General features: G+C 35.5%; 1 protein-coding gene across 1 annotated transcript in view; it reads left to right on the forward strand.

Annotated features, from left to right (window-relative positions):
• Nucleotides 1-23,038, forward strand: part of PLEKHA5 (pleckstrin homology domain containing, family A member 5) — a 167,884-nt gene that overhangs the window by 94,287 nt on the left and 50,559 nt on the right. Inside the window, exons 2-7 of the mRNA XM_010002944.1 lie at nt 7,336-7,419; nt 8,352-8,472; nt 14,646-14,750; nt 17,735-17,807; nt 21,295-21,395; nt 22,236-22,351. Of these exons, the coding sequence (XP_010001246.1) occupies nt 8,365-8,472; nt 14,646-14,750; nt 17,735-17,807; nt 21,295-21,395; nt 22,236-22,351 (503 nt within the window). The 5' untranslated portion in view covers nt 7,336-7,419; nt 8,352-8,364. The remainder of the gene's footprint in view (nt 1-7,335; nt 7,420-8,351; nt 8,473-14,645; nt 14,751-17,734; nt 17,808-21,294; nt 21,396-22,235; nt 22,352-23,038) is intronic.

Consider the following 23,038-nt stretch of genomic DNA (forward strand, 5'->3'; position numbering starts at 1 on the left):
GCTGAACCATGTTATTCCAAATCCTGTTTTTGTTTAGAAAACAGATTGTGGGTTTTCATTGCAGAATTGTTATGTTACTCTAGTTCTTGGGAGCTTTCCAGATAGTTAGCCATTAGGAGATGCTTGTTTTTCAACTATCAGATCTGAAGCTTACAAATAGTTCTTTGCCTTCTAGTACCCCCCTCATTATTTTCTCAAACTTACATCAGCAAACAATGTATTAGTAACTTTTACTACAGACTTACACTTAAAGAATTGAAAATTTTCTTCATATGGAGTGCTGTTATTAAGGTACTGTATTAGAAACTGTGCCCAAGGCTTAAAATATATGTAGTGAAATGTTATATAACGTGATGACACATGGCAAGTATAACTCACAAATTGCCACACTTCTATTTAAAGGTGTGTGGCATTTGTGTCCTTACCAAGTCTCAGTATCTTTTAATTTCCCAAATATGTTATCTACAGAGTGAAAGATAGCTTCCCCCCAAAGTTTTGGGAAAACTAAAAACAATAACACTTTCTTTTTTTGAAAATGCAGTATTGATTAGAAAGAACAGTTACATACTAAAAACTTCTTTATCTGTTACACATTATACACTGTTCCAGAACATATTTCATCCTAGCATTTTGAAAAAAAAAAAAAATAGTATTTGCACTTAATTGCATAAACTTACGGTTTTACATTGAAAGGATCTCATGTAAATATATTAACTGTATCTGCTTAAGTGAGAGGATTTGTTGTTCCATAAGTATTTTCATTGGAATATAAGTCTGGTTTTAGAATGGTCTCATTGAAAGAAAGGTTTGCAATTTCAGGGCAGTAGTGCTTGATCTTTTGGCAAATAAGTATCAATCATAAAAGAAAAGCTGTAGTACAGCCAATCGTATTAAATGTCCAGGTGCTTTTTCGTTAAAGCAGCACCAAGCATACCAAAACTCCTAAAACTATACCTAAGAAGGGCTTAGAAGGGAAGTCTACAGAATTGACACATTGCCTGAAGTAATAAACCCATAGTTTAAACAAAATTAGTAGAGTTTTGCATGCACCTTCTCAATTGCGTACACGCACAAAGGATTATAAGCACTTTGCTCTTAGGAGTAGATGTGGTGTTTTACAGGTCTGTCAGCATTTCACTTAGAAACTTACTGTCTCTTTACACCCTCTTTTGTTCCGACTCCCTGATCTTACCGTACTCATATGTTTTCCAGTGGAGCCGTGCAGCCTGGTTTCTAGAGTTGTTGTTTAAAAAGCTTAATTGAAAAAAGGCTCCTAATTCTAGGGTTTGATACCACTGACAAAAAAGTGCTTGCATTTGCTATTTACTGTACAATGTGGCATTACAGATTTAGTAAAATAGAAGAGTTGGTGCAGCCACAGACCACATCCTTGCTAACGATAGGGGATTGCATTTACTTGTTCTTTTTTCCAAGTTCAGACAGATAAATGTAAGTTGCTGCATTTATTTCCATTAGAAATGAGACATTCTTGCAGTAGAAAGTAGGCACACAAGGTAAAAATTGCTGATGTGATTTATTTTTTTTTCCTAGTTTAGGAATGAAATGCTTCACCAAAGCAGTGTAAAGCTGGCCTGAACTTATCGTATGTTTGTCTTCAGCTGAACCTTACCTTTAAATGTCGGTGCAAAAATTTAAGTACTTTGTCATGAAACTGGTGTGAAAAATACATAAAAGTACTTCTTCTAAGTACTTCTAAGAAATGCCTCCATGTACTCTGAGTATATTTGTGATATATAGGAATAGCTTGTTAGCATAATAGAGATTAGATTGTCAGACTGTGAATTTTATCCAAGACAAAAAACATTAGGAGGCAGATACTTGGTGTGGCATTCTTCTGAAATGTGTTCTTCAGTGTTCACTTGTCAAAAGGAACAGTCGTTCTAAATTAAAGGTATGGAGGCCTGTTGAATGTTGTTTATTATATTGTTAGTATTCTTTCAGTGAAGTAGAATTCAGCCTTTGCTTTGATGGTGATGTTGAGAATGACCAAATGAGAAGGCCTTTGCATTTAGGAACACATAAATAAAGTCTACAAAGAAAGGCATGATAGAAGCTTTGAAGTGGCATCTAGTTTTAATCTTAGTGGGAGAAAAACAGATGTGTCTTTGGGTGTTCTGGCCCAGCTTGTTTTTTTTGAGAGAACAGGGAACTCAACCAAATCATACAATGGAGACACCCCAAACCAACTGTCCACACCCTAGTACTTTGATCTGTCTTGCCACTTCTAAGTGAATTGCTCAGTTCCAGAGAAAGATAGTCTAACCCTTCATTTTTAATTGAATGCATCCTCTTCTGCAACTGGATTACGTTTGTGGTTTTTTTGTTGGTTTGTTTTTTTTTTTTTCCTATAGCAACTGCTATTGTCTGAGTTCATTCCCGATCCAAAAAATCCTGGTACTATTAAATAGGGTAGCAATTTCAAAATGGCAAAACTGGACAGAATTTTGAATTTGCTGATTTTGCAGTGGTGTGTGTTAGAACAAAATATTGGTATGCAGCATTTTGGGTTATTAGTCCTTTCAAACATGAGTTGAAATGAAAAAAACAAACAAACAAGCAATCCTACTTGTGTAGGACTTTTGTTGACCAGCGCTGCACCTGGAGTTGTGTATACTAGTGCTTCTTACAAATAAAAGAATATGAGTAACATATTTGAGGGTTTTTTTTAGTAGTCTTTTGGTCACATTTGTCCATCAAAAAGATTGCTGTTGTCTGTACATTTAATTAATAGATTAAAACCACACAACAAGGTTTTATGAACATGTCTAGAAAGTAAGTAAAATTATCATGTTTCCTAGAGATTTAAGAGTCTCGAGGAATGGAGAGATTAGACATGAAGGCAAATAGCAAGGTTGATGTCAACTTCTAACCTAAACAGGGTAAGTCCTTTTGCTCCAAGGGCTTATCCATGTGACAATGCTAAGCTACCTACTAAATGATGCTGAAGCTTGCAGTGTTCAGAGGAAAGTATTGGGTAAGAGAAGCTTAAAAACTCTGGAGAAAAGAGGTCAAATTAAGTTGGTATCATTTGTTTTTCACTAAGATAGCAAAAAATAGAATTTGCCCCTGCATGAGTTATTTCAGTGTGATTAGGGGTTTGTGCTATTGGCTTTTTAATTTATTTATTGTTGGTTTGGTTTGGTTTTGATCCTTTTATAGCAATTCATTGTCCCAGGCTGCTACCAGAATCAAGAACAGAATATTGTCTTGAACCATGGAAGAAGTATACTTTATTTAAATGCTTATCTTTTGTTTCATCTTAGTCAGCTGTGTCAATTTCTGGAGCTGAACACATTTCGGTAGCAAGTATTAATAAGGAATATTTTGTGTCACATACTGGAGATTATGCTCATGAACACTAATAAAGTACACAGGGAATTTTTTCTGTCTTGGACTGTAGTGTTTAGCCTGCCATTAATACAACCTAATTAAAGATGCAGAAATGGTAAGAGTCAGTTATATCCTTCACTATAATTTCAGCAGTGTGTGTATAGTTGCATGATCTCAAAACATTGATATGAAAAATTGATTGGAGAGAGAAGGAAGAGGAGTGTTGTTTCCATATACCTCTTGTAGGCTGTATCTAGAATTTTTTTCTGTTTTGGATTGTAGTTTTTACCCTGCCATTAATACAACCTAATTAAAGATGCAGAAATGGTAAGAGTCAGTTATATCCTTCACTATAATTTCAGCAGTGTGTGTATAGTTGCATGATCTCAAAACATTGATATGAAAAATTGATTGGAGAGAGAAGGAAGAGGAGTGTTGTTTCCATATACCTCTTGTAGGCTGTATCTCTACATGAGCAAAAGCTTAACACATTGCCTTCTAGCTAGCTGTGTGAAATTCAATCACTCTTTACCACATAATGAAAGTGCAGACACATAAATATGCAGAGTTGAAACTGAATTGCACACTGCAGTTCATAATACTCAATAAAACTGCAATTAGAGTTTCAGTAAAAAACAATTTTTGCTTTATTTCCCTTGAGTTTTATTGGTGAGATAGGTATTTTTATAGTGTAATATATGAAGTACTAAGTGTATGCATGGCCCTGGAAATTCATGGATAACTAAATGACTGTCTAAATCAGATGTTGAAAATTTGGAATATCAAATTGTAACTTGTTTTTAATGAAACTCTGTAGTCTGCAAGATCGAGTATAAAACAAACACCTTAACTGACTATTATGTGGGAGGGTTATGGCAGTAATTATCAAGCTACTCTACACCTTACGCAAGTATTTTGAGTATTCTTGTCAAAATATCAGCTAAATTAATGCCAAAAAATGCAAGAACTCAGATGAGTAATGAGTAAGCCCTCAAATGGAAGTATTTAAAATCTGTTCATCCAGTTCAACATATTTACAGTTGTCACACTTGTACAAGCTTAATTTCCAGTGTTGACTCATGAGATTTCACTTGCATCTAAGCTGAAGAGAAAGAAAAGTTTGTTTTTCCTCCTTTGCCTTGCCTGTTTAGAAGAAAATTACTGTAAAGGTCTCTCAAATGCTAGAAAGAAAATATTGTAAATTCCACTGGAGAGTGTTTCATGTCTACAATTTATGGGGTTTTTGCCTTTTTAATGTAATGTCAGGTACACCTCTTTACACCTTGACATCAGTGTGAGTCAAGTAAGGAAAACTATTTTGTCCAAAAAACGTTTTGATGTATTTGGAATACCAATCTGTGACTGAAGCCTGAAACAATATTCTTTAATAGGCTCCTTCCTGCTTTCCCCCCTGGTTTTGTATGACCTGCCCTTCACAATCTTTGAGTGTGGCTTCCCCCTGTGTCAGTGTGAGGGAGGCATTCATACTAAACATGGAATGTGCGTCCTCTGTAGTGATCGTGAGTGTTGATGGTCCTTGAGCAGAAGTCCTGGTCCATTTATTTCTACATTTCGGCATGTCAGGTGGTAGCCAGATGTCAAGGTTTAATGTGAACAAGATGGCAACATTTTGGCAAAGTCTGTGATGTGACAACTCATCTCTTTTTTAATGTTTTGTGTGAGTGTCTGAAATGTCAGAGGAAACAAAGTTTTGGAAAGTGAAAAAAAAGAGGAACCACAAAAAAACCCTCAGGAATATTTTGAATTTTAATATTCTTCAATCTGAGCCATTTTCTTTTGAAAGACATTGTAGGACCATGGCAATTAGAAATAGCACAGAATTACTCAGGTCATCTATTTTCTGTCCCCCTTGTTGTCATAGATGCATTTCTGCAACAGAAGCTTCTTCAGAAGCTAAACTTAGAATTCTGCTGAATTTAGTATGAAGATAAGAGTACCAGCGTTTGCTAGCTCAATACTTAAGCTCCATTACATATTTATCCATTTAAGTATTAGTAGGCTTTTAAAATAATTAGCCCAAATCTCTGTGTTTTATTTATCTTTCTAATCTTGCACTTCAGGTTTATGCAGATTTATCAAACTATCCAATGACCATGAAAGTAGTATGAATTTTTTATAAGGCTTTTCCTTGGAAGGAACTTTTAATTGGTAATGCTCCATAATTGCAAAATGTTGTAATCCAAAGGAATTTTCAAGAAACCTGAAGAATGTTAGGGTAGTCTTGTTAAGTCTGGGTTGTTTTAAGAAGCAAGAGGGTAGGAAACGTAATGTTTGAGATATGAGCTGATCTTCATAGTTTTGAAAGCTATAAAGGTTAAAAGAATAGGCAATAAAATAATTTGGTGTTAAGGATAAAATACCATTCAAAGCTTTTGTTGTTCTGCACCTCTTACTGTCTTGCAACTAGAACCCTTTTTTTTTTGTTCCAGGTTTGTTATCTGACCAAGAATATTTTTCAAGTCTCAATTTAGGATGGAGAGGCATAGAATTATAGACGATACCTTACCTGAAAAAGATTATCATCACATATTCTTTCCAAAAGTAAATACTATCAGATAGAATTACTTTCTTCATTTATTACAGTGCTCATTTCAGATACTGTTTTTTTTCACTATATACTATATTAGTTATGCATTTTATTTAAAGTATTAAAAACAGAAGAGGCGAGTTTGTTTTGAAGCACACAGGTTATATCCAAATAGCACATCTACATTATATACTTCTGGCCTTTCTTAGTATGATTTGTGGTTGTATACTTCTTAATCTCTGAACCAGCTTTAAATTTCATCAGTGCACTTTTCTTGCTCTCTCTCCTACATTTTGGGGCCAGAGAGTTTTGAGGGGGGTTATTGCAGTTCAGCCACCCTAGCCTCTCACAGAATCTTAGGGGTTGGAAGGGACCTTGAAAGATCTTCTAGTCCAACCCCCCTGCCAGAGCAGGATCACCTAGAGTATATTGCACAGGAACACATCCAGGCAGGTTTTGAATGTCTCCAGTGAAGGAGATTCCACCACCTCTCTGAGCAGCCCATTCCCTCTCCTAGAAGTACAGTCTGCCTGCTGTGCCAGTTGGCAGCTCCATGCTCCCACATGTGCTTGTAGTATAACTGGGGCTGGGACTCTTCTACCTGCACGGAGACTTGGGGTAGAAATTCCTTCCCTTCTCCACCTTTCCCTCTAGGGCTGGAGGGCTCAAGTCAAAACATTTCCTTCTTGAGTGGCAGCAGCTGATAGTTGTTGAATTTTGACAGTTTCTTCCAAGTTGTGGGAGCTGCTGTGATCTGGCAGCACCTGCAATTTAGGGAAAGGAGATAATGCAAAGTGAGCATTTTGTGCTGATGAGGGTGAAGCCACTTGAGGGTTCTCCCAAGGTTGCTGCAGGGAAGTAGCACCCTGAATTAAAAACTCACCAGCAAAAGTAGAACTGATTGGGATGCATCACTGTTGTTCTAGTCACTGAATATTTGTATGTATTATTGAAAAAAATTTAAATTAGTAACTTCATGTTCTAAGCTAGAAGACAATTGCTTTTACAGTAGTGATATTTTACCCCTACAGAGCAGTTGTTTGTCTTATGTTTAACTTTTTTTAACTGTCTAGCTGAAGTCTGTTTATGAATCTACAAAGAATCAGCTGAAGAGAATTATCAGTGATCATATATGGACTAGTAACAGTCTTACTGCTCTCGTTTTTAAAGTCAAAGCTATTACCAACCCATTGCTAATGTTTTCCATCTCTTTCCAGAGTATTCATTTATTTAATGCTTGTTATCAAACTTCTTTTTAGTTTTTATAAATATATATGTGCATTTGTGTGTGTATACACATACATTGTTACATGACTTAATTAAATATTCATAATGGTTTTCACTGGACTGATATACTCAATGTACTGGATTTATATACTGGAGTTGGAAAAGAAAAAGCTTCTTGCCTAATAATTCTCTGTATTTCTCTTCCACAGTCATAATGAACGAAAAGTAACCTGCAAACATCCAGTAACAGGGCAGCCATCACAGGACAACTGTATTTTTGTTGTGAATGAACAGTAAGTGGCATCTGTTAAGTCTAGAAAATATATGTTTTAAAACTTGTTAATACTGTAGTAAGTTTCAGTGGTTGCTAATTGCAGTATTTGTTTTTTCCAAGTCAGATTACTATGTATAAAGTTTTACTTGATTAAGTCATTTGAATGTAATATTAAATATTTAATACTAATTCTTAAGATAAAAAAGCATAGCCCACAGTAGTTACATGATAGAAATACACTGTGTTTATGCATTGTGTGAATTTCCACTTGTCACTTATTCTGTAGTGTTAGCAAATGACCTATATATTACATAATCCAGTAAGCTTCCAAAAAGAAATAATTTTTTTAAATCACTTAGGGGAAGTCATGTGTCTTCAATCTAGCATGTTTTGAGTAATAGCTTCTCCACAGTTTATTATTTTTCGTCTTGGCCCGTTTAAACTCTTTCTGAACCATTGGATAACTTGGTTTAGTTTTGTAGGTTACACAACAATAGGAGAAGGTATGCATGCAAGTCATACCTGACCTCAAGCTTTTGTATATGGTTGGATATTGGGTGTCCTGCTTGTGACCATTGCTGCAACATGTTACACAGTGCCTAGAGGGAAAACTGATGTAACTGCAGTATGTGAAATTTCACAAACATGCATGTTCTTTACTGAGGTGAGACAAAGCCATATGGGGTCTTTGGAGACCATTTCTTCCCATTTCCATCTCACGCTCATACTTTTTCAATTCCATCAATATCTTACACTAATAGAGAAATCTAATTTTGAAACAACTTAAAATCTGTCTAATAGAATTGTTACACGTAACTTACAATGAAGTGTGAATTACTTTCAAATTGGAAAAGTAGGACACAGGCTGTATTAGGCTACATCTAGGGGTGCTTTACAATAGCAGCCTGCACACACAGCGTATTCTAATGCTATTACATACTCTATTTTCAGGACTGCTGCAGCAATGACATCTGAAGAAAAGAAGGAGCGACCAGTAAGCATGATATGTGAAGCAACTAACTATAATCTGACATCAGATTATGCTGCTCATCCAGTGAGCCCTGTGGGCAGAGTAAGTCTTTATGTCCAAATTAAATGAAAGTTAAAATAATTCAGTTATGCCACAAGGTACTGGACAGTGCTGTGAATTAGCATTCCATTGAAAAAGAGAAAGCAAGCATATATCTTTTTTCAGGGTACTTGGCTCCCTTCATGTTTAATTTGGAAACAGGTGTCTGAAACAAATTATCACTGAAGCTGTAATTTTTATCGGGTATCTCAGATCTTATGACTTGCAGGTACTTAAATTGTTTACAGAATTTGACCTTTCTAATCAGTGTGAAGGAGCAAAATCTTGAGTGACTGATGAGACATCTGGGTAAGCATTGTTATGGAAATTGCTTGGTATGCAAACAACTGGCTAGGTTTCTTCAAGGTAAAATACAGAGAATTGTAATTGTGTATAGAAGGTATTCACAGGAGCGATGGAAGATGACCCTGTAGTCAAATTAAAGGGCAGATGACATAATTTGCTGTCATTGGACCAAAAGTCCTGGTTTCCTAGGAAAAAAAATATGGGAAAATTCCTGGAGATTCTTATGTCTCCTGAATTTGAGGCTGTGGTGTGTGTTTTTTTCCATTTTTGGACAGCTTTCATAAAAGGAGAGCTCGCTTACTACAAAATTAAGAATTTCCTTAAGTTTTCTGGGACACCAAGGGTAAGAACTTTGATCAGTGATGACAGACAAGAGCTCAGTAATCTTTTCTACCCAGCAATTAACATGTAAACAACAAAAAAAGTCTTGTAATTTTGCCAGTCATCAAAAACTTTAACCCTGACAAGTGCTTTTCAGCAGATTAATCCAGCCTGTAGAAGAGAATTAACCTTTTGAATGTGTTTTAAGTGAGCAGATTCCTTAATTTCAGAAACTTAGATTGAAATAATTTATTTTCTACGTGGTAGTAAACATTGTAAGGTTTCTTTCAGTTCATTTTAGAACCCTTGTTTTTTGTTATTTTAAGTGTCACATTAAACAGGCAAAATCCCTGACCTATATTAGAAAACAGTTATTTAATGAGAAAAGTGTCTTAATCTATTAGTGTTGCTGGAAAAAAACAAACAAAAAGTAGTCACAAATGAGTTATAAACAGAAACAAAGTCCATCTTGACTTCCATATGTTCATGTTAAAGTGCATGCAGGAAAGCCAGTTCAAAAAAAAAGAAAACAAACTAGAAAATTGCAAACAGCACGAATTAAAAACCAAACCCAGATAAGCCCTAAAACAAACCAAGCAAGCAAAAACCCCAAGATTACTTATTGTTAGAGTTGTAATAGTGGCATAGATTGCAATAGAAAATTAATTACAACAGACCTAGTCAGGAAGTGCTCTTGGGCTAACTGTAGGAAAGGAATTCCAATTTAGGTGCACATGTTTTGAGAACATATTTTTCAGTCTTTTCTTTCTAAAGATAAGTTTAAAATGCCCTTTAGCATGTTCATTTCATAGTGTTCTAGAAGGAAATTGAGATTGTTATGGCCCAGTTATTGTAATTTATTTACTTTCATTGATTAGTGACACTTTAGCTTCCTGAAGAAATTATTTTATTTTGAAAAATTACTTTTGTTCTACCTTTCAGTCCTCCTGTCCTAGTTATTTGAATGCACTTAAAATCTTAATATGATTACTGTGACGGTTTTGAATTGTAAATTTGTCTGAATTACTGCAACACCATTTTAAATGTTCTGATGAATTCTTACAGAGTAGAACCACAACTAATAGAACCTCAGCATTTTCTGGTGGTTATTTAAGGCTAATGTGTTGAATCATTTTTAAAGATAACTATATCGAAGTTGCCCACTGGCTGTACATGAATGTAACAACTGATTTTCTTCTGTGTTTTTATTCATATATCCCAGTGGTAGAACCTGAAATTCTTAGCTGTCTTATCAACCTTTGAATATCATACAGAATCATAGAATGTCTTGGGTTAGAAAGGACCTCTAAAGGTCATCTCGTCCAACCCCCCTACAATAAGCAGGGACATCTCCAACTAGAACAGATTGCCCAGAGCCTCATCAGGCCTGACCTTGAATGTCTCCAGAAATGGGACCTCCACCACCTCTTTAGGCAATCTGTTCCAGTATATAGAGGCTCAGTGTATTGCAGCACAATAAAAGAGAACTAAAATACTGGAAAGTAAATTATAGAACAGAAGATAACTTCACATGGTTACCACACCTATTTTTAGGTATTTCTGTTTTCAGAGATAACTCATTAACATACCTAGAATGAGGGTAATGAGGGTAGAAGAAAAGGTTGTCGTACCACTGAAGTTTCAGACAGTTGAGGGGTATAAAAACAGGTTTTCCCTTTCATTAGTGTTGTTTGATATTGAATACGTATGGAACTTGGAGAAGCTTCTATTTTGTGGCACAAAGACTCACTGGAGTCTAATGCTGCTGCAGTTTAGAGCCTAATATGAGATAAGGCAAAAATCAGTCTCTCCCCAGGAAAAGTCTTATTTCTACTCCTCCTTTCTCACAATATACATGATGCTGGTCCAATAACACAATGCAGCTCTGTTAAGTGCTGCTTCTTGCCTGTTACCTTGAAGTGTGTATCTAAACTTGAAGCCACTGGCACAGACATCTGACCATGGAAAAGATCTACACAGATGTGAGATTGCTACAGAGGTATATATTTCCACCCTTCTTTCTGAAGTTGAGAAGTTGGTTTTGTAGTTGTCTTCTTTTTTCATTTTCCCCCACTGTTAAAATTACTACCTAGACAAATATGGTTATATGTTCTGAAATGCAGGGAATCGGCTTTCTAAAGTGTGAATTCAGTCAATTTACCCAGTCACCCTCCACAGTTCACTTCTGCTCTTCATTGCTGTCCTGATTATCAGCAGAATAAGGCTAACAGTTTTCTTGCAGTAAGTGGAATGAAGCGTTTGCCCTGGACAGCTGCTGCAGAGCTCTCGTCTCCATTGCAGCCAGGATGTAACATATTGTTTATAAATATTCATCAGTTTGTTTATAGATGTTTCATGCAGTGCTTTAGCCAGTCCACCTTTAAGTGGCTAGTTTAGCAATAGTTATACATCTCTTTTCAGGATTCAGGTTAGCTAGAGACTTTGGAATAATAGTCATGAGATAAATCAGCAAACAGCATAGTAAATAGTAGCAATATGTGAAGGGCAGTACTGGTTCTCAGGGCTGAACATCTGTACTGTGTTTTCATGGTTTATATTCAGACTAGTCCAGCAGTGCTCCTTTTGCGTCTTAAATTTTAGTCTTATCTAAAATAAGACCAGTTTGCTCTATTATGCAAACCAAAGCATAATGAGTGAATGATTGGGAGATTTGCTTCAAGAGCAACCTTCTGGTCCAAGCTAAAATGCTGAGGCACAAACCCTCTCAGCTCATGGAAAAATGCAACATTGAAAGGCATTGAAATTGCCTACAAAATCCAGAAGGCAGCATGAAGTTGGTTTGTGGCTTGGACGGTAATGTAAATCTTGAATACTGGAAAAAATTTTAAACAGAAGTTGAAAGCAACAAAAGTTTAGATTTCCATTATTTGTGTTCACATGCAGCAAATTTCCTTATCAGCAAGGTTCTCAGCCCATTTTTTTCAAAGACAGATTCAGTAAGTTTAGTCTTAATTACTTTTGTGCTAGTTCTGAAACTGAGGAAGAAGCCTCATGTAAATTCTGTGTCCTCTATCAGCTAAGCAGAGAGAAGAGCAGCTTGCAGAGTGATGAAGTTTGCAGCCCCAGTGACTGACTGGTCTGTTGCCCAGAGTTCAAAATCCTGCTGGTGTTTGTTTTCTTCATGTTTGGGGAAGAGTGAAAATCACTGGCTGGGCTTCCTGTCTTTCCTCTCAGTACTGGGACTGTACAGGGTCTTTCCTGTAGATTCTGTTTTTGTAGGTATCACAGTGGCTGGAACCATTCCTTAGAATAGGTCAGATGGTACTAGTTCTGACTGTAAGTTTGCTAGTTCTCTTACCTACATCTACATCTTCCATCAAGCAGTTAGTAGTTGGACCCTTCATTCACTATCCTTTTCTCCTTGCCTTCTCCAGAAGCTGAAATTGTGCAGTATAGCCTATATTTGTAGTGCTATGGGGTAAAAAGGAGTTTTACTGTTCAATTCTTACTTTTCTCCTTTCTTCCTGCCTCCCCAGTTTGAGATGGATTAAATATTTGTGAAAGAGGAGATGAGATGTACAGGGATCGCAGATATAACAAGAGGTGGAGGTGATCTAAAAAGTTTGATAACTCATAATTAGTTTATATATGCAGCTATGATATTTTAATATACTAAAATACTCATTGGGGCTCAGAATTTGTTGTGAGCAGTTACTCTTTATGCAGTGTGTGGTAAAAAGATCACAAATCATCTAAGGTGTTCTCTGTATTAACTAAAATTGGCAAGCACTTGTGATGCTGTGTCTAATTAAAGGGAGTTTTTTTTCACATTTGGCAAGATGTAACCCATTAAAACTTTACTATGAAATCAGTGAAATTGGAGTCAATATGGTTTGTTATCAGATCTGCTTAACAAATATCTATCTAAATTATCTGAAATTGTTAGTAGACAACATTAGTAGTGTATGTGGTTGGTTGTGATTTCAGAAGCATCTTTAATGTGTTAGCCATTTTACAAGCATAGGAAGTCTGGAACAATCTTGAGAGGTTTTGGACCTTGAATACCTAATATTAGAGAAGATATGAGTGTTATAAATTATTTCTGATAAAAATCCTGGCACAGCTCGTGTCAAATGCCAATATAGTAGCCATACAGATTAACAGACGCAGTTAATTTTATGTGCTCTGGATTGTTACAGGTTCTCAGTGTATTCCTTTTTTACAGCTGGATGTCATAATTCCCTTGGCTTCTTACAAACCTTTGTTCATTTTGCACTTTTTCAGATAAAAATGTGAAAGGTTTTCACTTTTATTTTTAATTAGGTTTTTAATTGCTTGCCCTGCCTTTCCTTTGGTTTTATATTCTTTCAAAAAAAATACAAAATTACCTTGTTACATTATGTTGTAGACTTCAGGCAAACACAGTTTTTTTTGTAGTATTTTTCTTTTTTAGCTAAGCTATGTTTTATTCTTCAGTTGGTGGCATCACTGACAAAAGCTGCATTTGAAATAGCAGTTTTCCACTTATGATTTTTAACCTGGTGTGGAATTCTCTCTGAGGCATGTATAAAACCCAACTCAGTTCTGTGATGCATGTTTCATTAGAGATATCCCAATTTCCAACAACCCCCTTTGTGTTTAGTCTTCCTTCTTTAGCAACATTGTACAACCTTATGATTACTCTCAGTAGTAGAGATGGGAAGCTGAACCACAGGATTATATTGTCTCAGTTCAAATGGTGGACTTGAAGCAGAGCCATGAGCACAGCTTAAAAAACTTCCTTGGATTTTACTCCTTTTGCAGAGTGGGATACTTTGCTGTATCACATTGCATGGTCTCTGAGGCACCAATTCTTACAGAATTTAAAACACAAGTAAAAAAAAAGAATGATTAAGTCTAAAATGGGCTATTTATCTTACTTCTCTTAACCATCTGTGATCATTGCATAGCTGTGAGGTTGTAAAAGGTATAAGCAACAGTAGATACAAGCAATGGAGTTTCAGGGCAAGTTTCAAAGTAGGCCTTAGTACAAGCAGGTAAATAAATGAATATTCAAACCAGCCAAGAGATGACAGAGAATTCTTGAAAGGGAAGAAATATTTTTAAACATTTAGTATATATTAGGAAAGGGGTAGTTATAGATAGTTGAAATCTGAAGAAGTTCTTATGGATTAGTGTAGTATTGGAAGCAGGAAAAAGTAGATTTTCTTGCCCAGGTGATGTAATTTTTCATAGTTAAGAATAGCTCTGTTAGTTTTGCTTCTCCTTCTACAGCTTGTTAAGCTTTCTACCTACCTTATAAGAAGGTCAGATACATATTTGGTTGGATTTTCATGTTAAAAAAAAAATCTTTAAGTACTTGTCTTGGGAGTTGTCTTATAGATTTTGTGCAGAGGAAGAAGAAAGAAATGCTGAAGCCAGCAGAACCATCATAATAATTATTTATCTAAAAAAGGAATAGAGTTTGTATTCTGCAATCCCCCAGAGAAGCATGTTTAAGAGAAATCTCTTAAAGAAAAGAAAGTATGTTACAATTTTTCCACAGATACTGATATAATGTGTTCTTTAAACTGTTCAATTCAATTTAGACCTCACGATCTTCAAAGAAGGTTCATAATTTCGGAAAGAGATCAAACTCAATAAAGAGAAATCCTAATGCACCAGTTGTCAGACGTGGTTGGCTCTACAAACAGGTACTCTTCCTCTTTTTTTCCTTTTGTAAGGTGTATAATGTGCAAAAGGTGGTTGTTGGCATAAAATATAATGATAGTAATGACAGTGAAGCTATAAAATGTGAGGAATTGACCCATGATATTTTTATTAATTAGGTACTTACTGTCTAAAATTCTGATACAAATGAGTAAGAGCATCAGGCAAGTGCAGAATGCTGATACATATTCATCCTTCTCTCTAAAATGCTTAAAGGGCTTGAAAAATCTAGGCAGATATTGTTACTAAACAGGTGAATTATTTGCAGGCATGCTGAGATGCTAGGACAGGTATGTGTATCACCCAGCATATTGTGGTGGTTATTTTAATACTGAAGTTTCTTTTGTTAGACTGTGTCTCTTAATCTATTTTTTTAATTGGAAATCAAACCATTTTTTCACATATGAAAATACATAGGAATACCTGTTTTCTTAACTCAAACATAATAATCTTAAAACCAGAGAAAATTTCAGGTTTTCTTATTGAATGTAAACTAATCTAAAGTATGTGCTCTTCAGTATTTGGTGACAGTGTACCTAGTCTGCTGTAGATTTGCTCTTCAGCAAAATGACTTCCACTTTGTTGCTCTGCAGGAAATCAGAGTCATTTTTGATAAAAAAAATTAACAACAAAACCAATTAGGCTGTATTAGGAATATATTTTATAAGGCTACCAAGAACCCTGTAAGAACCTGTTTTTTAAACTCGGCTGAGGCAGATGTGTATATATAGTTTTGAATCTACATTGTCTTTTACTGTCCCTACCCTGATAGACCAGTATGTCTCACATAACTTTCTGGATGCTGTTGATGAGTCAGTTTTTAAAAATTATTATCAAATATAAAAAGATCTAGAAGTATCTGTTTAGTAAAAGGTTTTTTTTCTATGTTTAGATACTATTGTGGCCTCCACTATCATTCAATGCTGAAAGAAAATTTATCACAAAGATGAGAGATTTTTTTGCTTTGTTTTGTGGCTATTAATCTTTTACCTGAGGTTGCACTCTGTCTCAGTGTGCAGGTCATTAATGAAGATAATAAATAGTCTTGATCACAGTATCAACCCCTGAAGCAGACCACTAGCAACTGCCTGCTACTGGTTTCACTCATCACTGCTCTTTGGGCCTGGTACTTCACCCAGTTTTCAATCCACCTCACTGTCAAAATGCATACAGTTGCACAGGGTTTCTGTGTAAAATTATTTAAATGTTGTGGTGTGTGGTTGGTTTTTGCAAGAAAAGAGGTTGGTTTATGTTTCCATGTTGTTGTAGTAATTGAAAGCCAATTTAGCTGATTTACCAACAGATACTACCTTCAGAAATTTACAGTGAATGCTTATGCAAGTTTCTTTCTGATAGTGAGATAACTTTGTTGATGTGTATTATGTAATCACAGAGAACAGCAAGTTTTGTTTGACTGAGGGTGTACTGTTCTCATTGCATGTAATGCCATTCTTCTGTCATTTTTCTACTAATTTTTAAGTCCAAATTCAACTATTTAGGAAGGTGTTTGTTATAAATATACTGTTACCATATTATGACGTAATCGCAATCAAGAGGAAACAATAATTAGTAAATCCACTGATACAGAAGGAGTGTACTTTAAACTAGGGAGGAATTTAAAATGAGAACCACGCAGTCATTTTGTGTGCCCCTCTATCTGAAGAAGATCAAAAGTTATTTTCTAGAGTGTCTCATTGCTGCCCAAATTTTACATGTGGGTCTGTAGAAACCTGTGGGTGTTTTTTGACTGATGGGATAAATGCAACATTGTGTAACGGCCTCTTCAGAATGCCTGTCTGAGGCCTTGAGAGAATCCTTTATACTGAAGAAGTCTGCATATTTCCAAGTGGTAGGGGTTGGTTTTCTGGCCGGTGTCCTTGGAGCCAGGTATCTGGTGTCTTAATCCACCACTGTGTCAGTGACCTTGTCAGTGAGGTGAGGAAGACAGTCTCCTTCCTCCTGTCTGCCTTTCCAGCTGTGAAACAGGAGCTGGCTGCTAGAGACAATGTGCTCTTCCAGACTTAAGTAGTGGTTTTTAACCCTCTTTGAGGTCCTCAGAAGGAAGATGCTATAAAGTGTTTAGTTATTCAATTTGTGAAAATGTTTGTGGCAAAAGGATTTTTTAACTTTTTCTGATTTATTCTTCCCTAGCTAATTCTTGCTTTACTCTTTTGTCTCCCTCCTTCAGCTCATTCTCTTCTCCCAAAAAGAGCAGAGTTTGAAGTTGAAGGCTAAAAATGATGCTGACTTTTCTCAAAAAAAATCTACCCAAAACACAACCCCAAACTCACACCACCCCACAATTTTTCATTATAGAATCTCTCTTCTTGCTTGTCACAAAGCCTATTTACTACAAGAATATTGATAATTCGCACATACCTTCCTCTATTCTTGGAACAGATTAACATATTTATTAAATCTGTTTCTAGTAGGATGTGTGTGCTGCAATGCTTTGATTTATTTACTCTGCAATAGTGGTGGCGGTCTTTCATTCTGAGTTGTGCAGTCTAAATTGGTTATAAACATAAAAGGAAATGAAATTGCTTTAGGAATAAACATTATTTGAGAAAGAAATTTTCTCTAGATATGAGTGGTGGTAGAAAATTAAGTTCAGCAGAAAGTTTCTTCAGAAAACAAAGGAGGATGTACCCCAAGTACTCATTTCCTGTTTTTAAAAAAGTATACATTTTTCTCAATTAACTGTAGATTGTAGTCTCTAGCATACAAAAATAATGGGCTCTGATTTAACTTATTCTTGAATCATCTTAACTTCTGCCTTCCTGGGTTATGATTTTGGTTTTCCAGTGTTGAGCCTGTGGTGAGAAATCAAAGATACTTTCAGTATCTTAGTCAAGGAAATTACCTACTAGCAAGCATACCATCACGGTTATGCAGTATCTAGTTTACTTTATTAACTATTACTATTAACAGTCAGAGAGTTCTTACTTGATCACTTTGATTAATACAGGATAGTACTGGAATGAAGTTGTGGAAGAAACGATGGTTTGTGCTTTCAGATCTGTGTCTCTTCTATTACAGAGGTAAGTTCCACTGAGAGCAGATTTTCTGACAAATTTTGACACGCCACTCAAGTGTAAGAAGAATGAAAGTGCTTCTTTTAAGTTAATGGATAAAATAGTTGTACAGCTGTCAATATCCAGATCTGGTACTATTTTTTTTCTTCTTTTAATTTTTTTTCCTTCTTTCTTAATTACCGATTTCACGTGATAACTTCCTGCCTGTCAGATATGCTTAAAGGACAAACCCATTCACAGCCACCTCTTTTATTAAATTCTGAATTGTAGTTTTCTCACTGCTTTTGCTGTTGGGAGCTAAAGATGCCAGGTTAAATTTGATTTTTCATCTAAGTGTAGTAACTGAAATGGGGATAGTAAAGGGATAGTGCAGGGGAACTGAAACTACCTTTGGAATGATAAAGGGAATATACATGCATTTTGGGAATCTAATCGGTGTTAATGAATACTTACAAAGTGAAACATTGTCCAATTCCATGTGAATAGAAGTCTCTGCTGTATTTTGAACAAAGAAATCTCTTACTTGGCTTATGTAGCTATATCAGACTTATTTTACATGGGACAAATTAGCTACTTACAATTCTAGTATGCAAATATGTATATTAAAAAACTGATGCCTTCACCATTATGTAGTGCTGCTGAGGGGATATGCAAATGGCATGTGTGCATAGGGAAACGTTTAGTCCTGAAATAAGGTGTACAACCATAATTTTGTAATGGAGGCCTAGAGCAAAGAAGATTGACGAAAATTAAATTAAAGCCATCTGCAGTCTTGTGAAGGTTAAGACAGGGTTTCAGTTTAGGAAAATACTTGAGAATTGGTGTAAGTGCTGTGGATGGTGGTGATGCTGAAAGCAGTGATTAATGAATTTAAAATGATGTGCTGTTAAAGAGCATCTTGGTTCTATTCTAATCAAGTCAAATCAGGTTATGAAAAGCAAAAGCTTTGTCTTTGTAACTGTTATAGTTAAGAAATTCTGAATTCTTGAAATATAATCATTAGGCTTTGTTTCTTTACCCCAAGAAGTATGTGTGGCTGGATAAACCACTGCTGAGTCAAAATTAGGTTATAATTTCAGTTATGGAGGCATTGATTGTGATACAGTTGATTTAGTTAAGTGGTCATTATATACTCTGTGCTTTCTTATACAGTTTTCTTATTTTAAATAAGTCTTCAGGCTCTCTATTCCAAAGGGTCTGAAGAAAGTCCTGCTTTGTAGCTGCCTTAAGAACAGAATAAGTTGATGTAAAGCACTGCACATGAGTTATATCTAAATAAATAAACAATAAGCAAAACCAACAACAAATAAAACAAATCCAAACGGCTTTATAATCTTTTTCATTTCTAGATGTTAGTGTGCCAAATAAGCTTAAATACAACAATAGCCTACATTGTTTACACGATAAACTTAGCTTTTAGCTATCATTCGCTTACTAAAAAGCAATTAAAGCTGATAAGCTGTAATTAGACACATATAGTGATAGTCCTAAAGGTATTAGAAATTACTACTAAACTATAAAAAACTTGCACTCTAAAGCCAGTGCTTTTATGTCTGTGTTAGTTCTGTCTCATATTAAAATAATGGGAAGGGAAGAGACATGTACTTACTCATAGGTCACAAACAGTGTTTCTGGTTAGGGGACTGTGGTTGTTGGTGGGTTTTTTTGGTTTGGTTTGGTTTTTTTGTTTTGTTTTTTTGTTTTTGTTTTGTTAGTAAATCTTACTGAACTTCTATAACCATGTTACAATGATAGCATTATGCTTAAATCTAATTTAGAGATGAAAAGAAAAATGATGCATTGGGTGTTGTTTTTTTTTCAGAAGTTAAAGAATACTCTGTTTCAGGGAGGGATAAAAGACTTCCTGCTTTTGTATTGGAAGGTTATAGTTGAAAAAAACCCCACAAACACAGCAAAAGATCTTAGAGTTGGACAGATCTGCTGTTTCTCTGTTGTATTATTCATACACAGTATATAAGTAAAGATGGGTATGAGACAATGTAATGTGTAGATAAAAGCTAGTCTGATGGGAAACAGATTTTTAAAATCTGGACATGGAATGTAACAGTATGTCTTTCACCAGAGTCCCCCAGACATGCAGCTGTTCATTGAAACAAAAATGCTTAATGCTTTTGTAAGGCACTAGTGGGTGTGACTTACTCTGTCGTAAGTCAAAGTATAATCTAGGAGAGGAAGGGATTTTTTCCCCAGAACAGCAGTCCAAATAAAGAAAGCCCCAACATTTGCCATGCATTCTGAGGTGTGGGAGAAAGGCAGGTTTTGAGGGCATGTGTGTTTATCAAAGAGTACATCTTTGGGATCGGGAAGTGGGATGGTTACAGGCATGCTTGTGGGTACAGTTGACTACCTGAAAATAAATCAACTCCCTTCATTTCTTTTCTATTCTGTTTATTTTTTATGCTTGAAACTTTGGAATATCTGTGCTTTTATCTTAATTTCATAGATACATAGTCATTTTTTGTGGGCAGTCTTTTCAAATAAGACAAGTGTTACAGCAGGGAGTCTCCTAAGATACTAGTTGTGAATAAAAGTTCTGTGTCTCAAATACAATTAAGATTGACTTTGTGAATTGCATCCAATTATTCCTTTATTGAAGTATAATTAGATTTAAGAGCTGTGATGGCTTCCAATTAAAATGTCAATTTATTATTAGAAGGTATTCTTCTAAAAATGGTTCTGGGAAAGGGTGTTTTGGGGGTCAGTTTGTTTCTTTTTTACAAATGATCTCAAAGATAAACATTCTTACAAATAGGATGCAATGAGTGTAGACTCTTCATGGGAATTGTAAAATCTCATAGCTGAGTATGCCTGATACCAAAAAAAGGATGTGCAAATTTTCTCAAAGGCCAAGATTCATAAACAGTATTTTAAAATAATTCTGCTCTTGTAGGTTATTTGCAATTTTAATGAGCAGGCAATAGATAACAGGCATTGTTCTTGTCACTGAATTAGACACTTGACTTCCACCTGCTTTTCAGTTTTGAAGTCATAGGCAGGTAAGCACCAATCTGCAGAAGAACTCTCAGTGAAGCTTTTTGTAGTGTTTTCTCAAAGGCAATTTCTGTAAAGTAGCCCACATGCTTAAACTTTACAGAACTAACACACTCAGGAGGGGTTTTATTTACACTTGTCTACCTTGGGAAAACATTGAAGGTGGCCATTTTCGGGTGGTCTAGATTTCTTGGGGCTTCACAGGTTCTTGGGGTGCACTCTTTTGTGATGCATGTTCTGTGGCATGTGTTGGCAGAGGGCGCTGCATAATTGCTCTTGTGGACTGCACACTTGAAAGAGAGTATGCAGACACCTACATAACATGTCAGGCTGGCTTTCTGATTCTCTAATGCATTTTCTTCCCAGGTAAACATCTTGTTACTGGTCTTAGGTTGTTAAGTACTGTGTGACTGAAGGGTCTGAATACAAGTGTTATATGTCAAAACACTTTGTTCTCTAATTAAAGACTATACATTCACAGATGAGAAAGAAGAAGGAATACTAGGTAGCATACTTCTACCTAGTTTTCAGATATCTGTGCTTACTCCTGAGGACCACATTAACCGCAAATATGCCTTTAAGGTAAGGGAACTAATTTTTAATTTTAATATTATGTCTGAAACCACAAAAGCCTAGTGATTAGAACTCAATTTACTGAGTTTTTATGCAAAACAGGATTTCCAGACAGCTTCTGAGTCTGATTTTTGCATAGTACAGTAGCAGAGTCTTCAAGTATTTAGCCTGATGTAAATATAGACATTACTAGAATAAGAAAATGGATTAATAGCACTTATTATTTAATTTTTACTTCATAGATCTTAAATGCTTCTTAAGTTATTTACATGCCTTTACATATAAATAAAAATGAAGTTTTTATTTTCACTTCAATCACAGTATCACATGAAAGAAATTGGAGTGTTTCACAGCTAATGTTTTTAATCATGTTATAAATCACTACTAAATATTTTCTCTTGACTTGTTTTTTGTTTTTTTTATGAGCTCCTTTTGGCTCTTCTTTTGGCTTCCTAAGCAACACATCATGTATTTGCTTGGTAAGTACAAATTAAAACTTACTGTCTCATTCAGACTGCAAAAATCTATGCCAAAATCTATAATAATGATATTAGTTTACATTAATGGATAGTCGAGATATTTTTTTATAGATTGAAGTAATTGGAGGGCTTTTTATTGAATGTATTAATGAAGAAGCAGCTATGATGGAAAATTATAGGCAATTATTTTGAAAATTGAATGCAGTGACAGAGAAACATTTAAGTATTCCTTCTAATATTTTTTCTAATAATATTATTTACAAAAATCTTACTATAGAAAACATTAGAGTGAGTATACAGTAACATTATTTGTCTCTTTTCTTTTACAGACTCTTATTTTTATTGCAATGACCATGTCATTTCCAATCAGGCAGCTCATCCAAACATGAGGACCTATTATTTCTGCACAGATACAGGGAAGGAAATGGAGTTGTGGATGAAAGTCATGACAGATGCAGCACTTGTGCAGACAGAACCTGTGAAGAGGTAGTGTGAATTTTCAAAACAATGGCACAATGTATTTCCTTACCATATTTAGTTTGATTTATTTAAATGAAAGAGTATAATTTAAAATAGGATGCAAATTTGCTGAAGTAATTTCTCCTTACATTGAAGATCTCTTAGGGATTTAACAATGTTAGATAAAATTTTGAAGTAGTAAAAATAATCTAATTTCCATTCTGAATATGGATGCCTTGAGAGTAAGGAGCAAGGGCACTAGAACCTGAGAAATCCCTTTAGCCAGCAACATCAAAAGAAGGGCAATGGCAAGTCCTTTGTGCAGGCTTGTTGACTTCCTCTGCCCTCCTGACTGAACCATAACAGCAGCTCAACTGGTGGTAGTCTTTGACTTGTGTAAGTCTCAAATTCACAACTGTAGTTTCTGGCTAAATTAACCACTTTCCACCTATGGGCAACCTGTGGGGAGCAATTCTTGTTCATCATTAAGCTGTTATCAAATATATACTTACCTGATCTGGAGCCTTATCCTTCATGTATCCCTGTGTTGACATTGAGAAACAACTTATCTCTGGAAGCCTTGTGTTCTCAGAAGCTGAGTAGTGTCTGCTGCTGTGTAACCAGTAAGAATCGTTTTCTCTCTAAGTGTTGTCCTTTGGGTCATCTCCGTGTCATCTATAATGGAAACCCCATCAATGGAAGACTTAAAACCTC

This window comes from Chaetura pelagica, unplaced genomic scaffold, assembly GCF_000747805.2.
Source record: "Chaetura pelagica isolate M959 unplaced genomic scaffold, ChaPel_1.0 scaffold117, whole genome shotgun sequence".
Lineage (NCBI taxonomy): Eukaryota > Metazoa > Chordata > Aves > Apodiformes > Apodidae > Chaetura > Chaetura pelagica.